The 7,484-nt window shown below is 33.4% G+C and overlaps 1 protein-coding gene across 1 annotated transcript; it reads right to left on the minus strand.

Moving 5' to 3' along the window:
* Nucleotides 1-623: 623 nt before the first annotated feature.
* On the minus strand, nucleotides 624-4,189 carry LOC129904073 (growth-regulating factor 1-like). Its single transcript, XM_055979601.1, has 4 exons — nucleotides 3,452-4,189; nucleotides 2,612-2,833; nucleotides 1,774-2,158; nucleotides 624-1,610 (listed from the first exon to the last, which is right to left on the minus strand). Exons 1-4 carry the CDS (start codon nucleotides 3,810-3,812, stop codon nucleotides 773-775), a joined length of 1,806 nt encoding a protein of 601 aa, XP_055835576.1. The 5' UTR covers nucleotides 3,813-4,189; the 3' UTR covers nucleotides 624-772.
* Between the last annotated feature and the right edge of the window lie 3,295 nt (nucleotides 4,190-7,484).

The raw sequence follows: 7,484 nt of genomic DNA on the forward strand, positions 1-7,484 counted from the left end.
ATGAAACTTCAAATACACTAATAATAATAATTCATGGAGGCAAGCCACTCAAAATTCAATTTTTGGAGCCGTACCATGGGCCACCAAGTACCCAAAAAAAAGAAGAGAGAAACTCAAACGTAAAGATAAATTTATATTAACCAGCCTGGAATTAAAATAAGTTGGTCCAACAGAAAGTGATTGAAATTGATGTATCATCTATGAAATAAATACTCAAGATTCTGTCTCAACCAAATGGACATTTTCATTTGTTTGTAATAGGCAAAAAAAAAAGGTAAGAAAAGATGGAAATTTTAAAATTTAAGACCCTTAAAAGCTCACTATGAAGCTGGATTATATCTTATCAATTGTAACAACTCACCAACAAACATGCCTCCTACCAACTTGTAAAGAAAAGAAATGCTTTATTGACAAAACTCAAATCAACAAGACACTAGCACATGTTAGTAAAGCCAATTTCTTGAAACTCATTAGGCCACTGATGTTGATTTTGAACTAGAATTTGAGCAATCTTGAGAATTATGCCAGAGGCAGTAGTATCAGCTTGTTTTACTAATTGGTCTACACTTAGTACTACTGTCTGGTTGATCATACTAAGCCCAAAAGGCTGAAAATATTACAGAAGCAAACAAATGAACAAATCTTAACTGGAATACTCAAGTCATTTAATATCTTCAGTACATATTGATTTGGGAAAGGGTGTGAGCTGGGGGAAAAAGGGGAAAGAGCTCACTACTAGAATTACAAAATAGCATATACCTAGTTTTACATATTACATGGCAGGTAGGGTTGGATTCATAAGGGTTGTTCCAAGAAGACCATTACAAAGACTGGAGCCTTCGTTCGTCGTCTTACTGTTTTCTGCTCTAGGACTGCTCCCTGCACTGCTGTTCGAAAGGGAACCGAACGAGGACTTCTGTAAGACCCCGGTTGGTGAAGATCCCATACAAGGGCTTCTATCCCAACCCTCGGTCATGAGATTAAGAGCTGACTTTTTCTTGCAATCACCCGAGCTGCTATTAGTACTATGCAAGACCTCACCAAGAGGTCCACCACAGGAAGATTCCCATGATATAGGAATCCAAGTTCCTTGTTTTTGGTTATGTTCACTGATGATGGTACCAATGCCTAGTCCCATTTGAGTTGCGTCATGTTCCCGAGACATATGTGGAGAGGCCGTGAGTTTATCATTCGCAGGAGAGGAAGTGGAAGACATGAAGTCTGATGTGACCAACGGAATAGAAATGGAGAGCTGTGTCGGATCCGACTGCAAATCAATATCTGGCCATGAAACATTGGACTGATCAGATTGGTTTTTGGGCCAATCGTCCATGAATTGTCGAAGAGGATGATGCTGTGATTTACTTTCTTGATCACTGATATCATCTGAATTGCCATAACCACGGCAGTTCACTAGCGAAGAGTTTTTATTCAAGGGATTGATCAAAGAGTCTGCACAAACTAACCCGAATTCAGACCTGGAGGTTAATCCATAAAGATTCTGCTCCTTCTGGTTTGAATATTGGCTCTGTTTTACATTTGGTGAAACAGTTGAAGGGCCTTTGGTATTCGAATACCTTTCACCAAAACTTTCCTTGGCCGTATAACTCCTGCCCAAGAAGATTTAAATTAGATCATACAATAAATAAAGCAATAAAAGAACATACTTATACTATTTGATTGCTCCAAAACTCTATTTCTTATTAGTATCACTTAGTCAAAAATATCAGCTTGATGTTAAATTGAGCTATGACGGAGACTATTGAAATGTACCTCTCTAGATAAGGGGATGTTGTGGACAGATTAGTTACAGCAGGCTGCAAGTTGGATAGTTGGTTGTGATGAGAGAGATTGAGACTGTTGGATGCAGCAGCGCCTCCTCCGGAAGCCAAAGCTGCTGATACTGCAGATGATATGTTTGTCAGCTTGGCGGAAGTAGTAGTAGCACTGGTGTTGTTTCCGGAGGCGGAATTGCCAGTTTGTCCTTCCACAGGCTTTCTTGAACGATGGCGGCCCCTGTTCATGTGTCGCTCACAATACTTTTGATCGGCAACTGCATCTCTTGAGCACCTCCATTTCTTACCATCTGTTCTCCTACACCTTCCTGGTTCTGGATCATTGCTATTGGAGAATCCTAGATGGAAAGCACCCCATCCCACTGCCAATATAACCAGAACACAGATCATCCACTACTCACAGAAAAGAAAAGAAAAAATCGAAGCCAAATAGGCAGAAAATTAACTTAAGGTAGCATATATATGATCAAAATACCTTCATCCTGTCATTTTACACTAAGAAAACAAGAAACAATGACTATGGTGGATACAGGGGCAGAACTAGAATTTTCATTAAGAAGATTCAAAATATAAAGAATTAAACACACAAAGAAGTGAAAATCTTATATATACATAAGAATTAACTATATATAAACAATGTAATTTTCTGCCAAAGGCGATTAGGATAAATCCCTCGGCTCTACCTGGCTCTGATCACTTGATAGCAAGAAATTTAAACTTTTGCAGGCCTTAGATCTCACATTTCAGGTGCAAATGGGGAAAAGTTGCATCTTTTTAATATAGCAAGATGGTAAGAAGGAAAATCAAAGACTTACAAGCATTGGGTCTAAGGCCTGCAAAAGTTGAGAAACCAGCAGATTCAAGAGCTTTTCTGATGGGGTTGAGGAGATAAGGAGGTATTGGAACATTTGCAGTGATGTACTTGTAGATCAAGGCCTGGTGTTCCAGCTCCATCCACTGTGATGGAGTGAATGGCCCTCTCACTCCTGCTATTAGCCCATGCATATTTCCAGCATTCAAAGCTCCACTACCATAGCCTGAGCAAGAAAAGATCACATCTTTAAGAATAAAAATTGGTTTTACCTAAAATAATATGGCTCTTCTGTCTGCTCAACAATGTGAAAGAAGAAAAATAGATTGTTGAAAGATGCATTATAGAATACCTAAAACATAAAGCTATTGAACATTTAAGGGGGGGCGGGTACACAGCATTTTTTTAATACCAAGGAAACACATCAATGAAAGAAGGAAATGTCCTCAACTCTCTTTATGGACTTTCATCTGATTATGCCTTTGAAAAATCAACATTGCCACAAACTTATTACCAAAAATGCTAAAAATAGAAACCATGTAGCAAAAAGACGCTATCTTTTTTCTATTTTTATTTGTGGGGTTGGTTTATAAGATTTGAACAGTAGCACATCCTTACATGAAAAGACTCCCCTCCTTGTTCTTGAAAACAAAAACCTATGCATTGCTACTAAAAAATCCAGCAGTTTATGGAAGACCAAAGAGTAGATAAAGTTAAAAACATAGAATCATTCCAACACCCAAAAACAAATCTTGATTCCAAAACAAGAAACCTATCACTTTCATCCCCACAAACAATATAAAGTTAGGACCTTTTTCATGTTTCTTGAAACAATTTAGAGTACCTGAAGAGTTCCTAGCAAAAGCACTTGAAGGGTGCTGATTATAATAAGGCATTGTGACATGATTTTGAGAGTTGGGTGTAGAAAAGCTAAGCATTTGTTGGCTCTCATGAGAAACTGGAAGTTGCTGAAACAACATTGTAGCTTTAGAAGATGAGAAATCATGAGTGGTCTTAGCTAATTTATTGTCTTTATTATTCCATTCATCTTCAGTAACAGAAGACCTTTCATGTTTGTTAAATCCATTAGATCCATACCACTTTTGCTTTGTCTCAGCTGAGGCAGCAAATATATTACTAGTAGTATTGTTGTCTGAACAAGTCACCCCACCCCCACCACCACTATCCAAACCCCCAAAATCCATCCAACAAGAAAATAAATCAAGAAACCAAAGATCACCCTTTTTATGAACAAGGCTAATGGGGGTCACTTGATAGCAAGAAATTTAAAGAAACCGACAGAAAGAAGATGATTTGTTGTTGGAAGAGGAGCAAGGACCATTTTTTTTCCTTTCAGTTTTGTTGTTTTTGTTAATAAAATGTGTTTGGGGAGTTGTGAGAAGTGTTGGGAATTTGTATAGCAGAATAGGGGAGCTATATAGTGGAGTACTACTATATGTGTAGTTAAGCAGACCTCAAAAAAAGAAAGAGACGCTGGTTTTCTCCTTTAGGAGTTAATTGTTTTGGTGAAAGGGAAAAATAATTGGAGAGAGAGAGAAAAGAAAAAAGGCAAAGGGCAGAAGAGAACTAACTACATGTAGGAGAAGTACCTAAAATACTGTTATTATATAGTCTTGTTTTGTGATATAACTCAAGACATAAAATCGCTCAATAGAGTCATTTCTAATTAAATTTATTAATAATAAAAGTATTTTTATTTAATTTTACATAATTTAGCTATGTTTTTTGTTTTTTTTCCTTATATATGTTAATAGTTGGGGGAAAAATGAGAAGTTATATATAAATTTTAAAGATATTTGGCTGAGGAATTTAGAAAAATTCATGATAAGAACTTGGTCCGAAACAAATAATTATGTTATATTAAAAGTTTTTTTTTGAAATTACTTATGTCTAGAAACATTATTCTATCGTAAATCTTATTTATTTAACCATATTTCCTAACGATGTCAATGATGTGATTTACTCGTAGGGTTTATAAAATGAAATTTATACACACTTTGCCCTTATATTCAACAAGGTATTAAATATTAACTTGTCTATATATTTGAATACTAGATTAATCCAATTGTTTCTAACTAAAAACTTAAAATGGATATTACTCATTTAATTATAGATAAATTATTACTAAAAAGATATTTTTCAAAAAATTAATAATTACGTGTCCAAACTTTAATCATCACTTATTTTGAAAGGAGAAACTCGATTTTATTGTGAGAGACTATGTAGAGAAGCCAATAGAGTGGTGGGTTGCATGAACTAAAGATGCATAACCACGTGACGACATCACTATATATAAAAATTAAATTTATATATATTTACTTTTCTTTGTCCTATTTTCACCACCCACCCACACCCTCCTTCTTTCCTACGCATCACCAACACCCCACGCGTGCCCTCTCACACACTATATGATAAAATTATTGGGAAAGTAAATAATTTTGTTAGAAACGGGCATTATATTGCTAATAAAAACAAATCTAGTTTTGAAATTTAAGATAGATGCTCTTTACTCTTTTTTCTTCTTTCTATTTTTTGTTTTCTTCTTCACATTTGTTGTTTCTTTTTTCATCGAAAATGTAAAAGTAACGACTACAATTCAAGAACTAAACTAACTAATATTCTTTTTAATTATTTTTTTAAAAAAATGGATCAACAATTTTGAGTTTATATTAAATTAGATGATGTATCTTTTCTCTCATCTAAACCAACTACCCAACAATTTGGTCAAAATTTAACAATAACAAAGCTAAAATCTATATAAATTATACGTGGTGAACTTACATTTAAATTTACGATGGAGGAAATTAATCAATACACATTAGAGATGGGTTTATAATTAGTGAATAATCCATATTACATTATATGTTTTCATGATAGAGATTCAATAATTGTGAAAGTTTATACTAAAGCATCTCGGAATGCAAGGCTAGATACAACCTCTTAGAATGATTCGCACATTTAAACTATAAAAACACCTAACGTTTAACTTTTGAATCTAAAAAAAAATATTTCATCTAATCCTTTTAATGTTCTTTTAGACAAATTTTATTAAGATAATGATCATGCTACTATGAAAGATGTGCTTATTAATGAGATGCTCCTAACAAGACAAATTAGGAGATTTCGAGCAACAACTAAGTCCACATAGAATAATGATAAAGATTTGGTGAAAGATATACCACCTATCTCTCAAGCAATTCCAAATTATGCAACCTCTCATGGTATGCTCCTATGTAGAGAGATTTAGTTGAGGAAAATAAGCATATTATTTCACCTCCTAGGTATAAGTTTTCCTAAAGCATCCGTATTGATGCATTCAAGTAAGAAAATCATCTATAACACTGACAAAATACTTCATCTAATTTTAATGCAACAATAGTATACATAACTTGGAGAAATATTCTTCGTGTTTTTTTCTTCTTTCTCATCATATGAATATAATGAATGCAATTGATAATTCTAAAAATAGTTTGGTCATTACCACCAAGGATATGAGAGTTTTGGCAAAAGAGTCATGAGCCAGAAGTTATAGTTTCAGAATTTAGTTCAACTATAGGTTATAATATTGATTTGGACAATGACATCTTCGATGAGGAAAATGAAGATGATATGTTGAACATATGCTTGGATAAGGTGGTCAAGAATGAAAAATTTTCAAGACAACAAAGAAGTGAAAGCAACAAAAATTAAAAAGACGACACATGGAAGACAGCATACTTGGGATGGTAAGGTGATTGAGGAATTTATTTCAAGGTCCCTATCGATTCAGCTGTTAAAACAAAATCATATAACTAGTATCAACAACTTCAAAAAGATCAAACAAATCCAAGAAGAAGTGATAAGCTATCAAGTGTTACGTTATTGGGTAGATTTGAAGAACAAGACAAAAGGAAAATCCTTCGGGTTACTTTAGATGGGCAAGTTATTTTTATAATTTATACATATATAAAAGGAAGTTTGAGGCTGATAACTCAACCTTATTTTTTACTTTTATATTTTTGCATTACTTAAGGATTCTCATTTGTAATATCATGATAAAGTATATTATAAACTTTGTGAAGATCATTGAATACCTAGTTTTCTCTAGCTCTTATTTCCTTCATGTTTGTTAAGTAGTATAGTTTTGTTACCTCATTAAGATTGGTAAAGTAAGATGTAGTCCTCCTTACTTGTACTTATTCATGTTTATTATTAATAACAATAGAATATCGTTAGACACTCTGTCTAGTGGTATTAATTTGCCAATTTAAAAATTATTTATACATATTAAGTGAATTTTAACACAAATATATGCTTTTGGTGGAATCTACAAGATTTTATCAAATCCACGACTAAAACTCTAACTCTATCACCTTTGTCATTCGAAATCTATAATCTACTGACCCGATTAATATGAATTTACATTTGGTAGATTTATTAAAGGGTACTCCTACGTAGATTTTTTTTTCATTTTTGAAATTCAAATTTAAACTTTGAATTAAGAATAAGCGAAATTTCAATCATTCAACACATCCATTGTATGTTACTACAATTGCAATCAACTTACGGCCACATTAAATAAATCATTTTGAAAGAAAAATGATTATCCCTATGGTAATAAATGTTCTTCTTTTGTAGGTAATGTTAATAAATAACCGTCAAATACATGTTGAAGAAGAGTAACATATATATAGTCTTAATACACGTTGTCTAGTCTTTTGTTCCTTTGTAATTTAAGAAATGTACCATATAGACCATCTTTTTCATACTTGAAATAATTAATCTAGCACCTACTTGCTGGAAAAAAGTTTACGTAGAAATTTATTGCAACTCTGTTATGAAAAAATCGTTTAATGAATAAGACTCTTTAAGAACAA

Source organism: Solanum dulcamara, chromosome 9 (assembly GCF_947179165.1).
Source record: "Solanum dulcamara chromosome 9, daSolDulc1.2, whole genome shotgun sequence".
NCBI classification, from domain to species: domain Eukaryota; kingdom Viridiplantae; phylum Streptophyta; class Magnoliopsida; order Solanales; family Solanaceae; genus Solanum; species Solanum dulcamara.

Bases quoted from the DNA above. Each gene is read 5' to 3' on its own strand.
- LOC129904073 (XM_055979601.1), bottom strand. From the start codon at position 3,812: ATGGATTTTGGGGGTTTGGATAGTGGTGGTGGGGGTGGGGTGACTTGT. The intron at 2,159-2,611 runs GTAAGTCTTTGA...TTATATTGGCAG, and splicing joins AGGCCTTAGACCCAATGCTT to TGGGATGGGGTGCTTTCCAT. The intron at 1,611-1,773 runs GTACATTTCAAT...CTTCTTGGGCAG, and splicing joins ACATCCCCTTATCTAGAGAG to GAGTTATACGGCCAAGGAAA.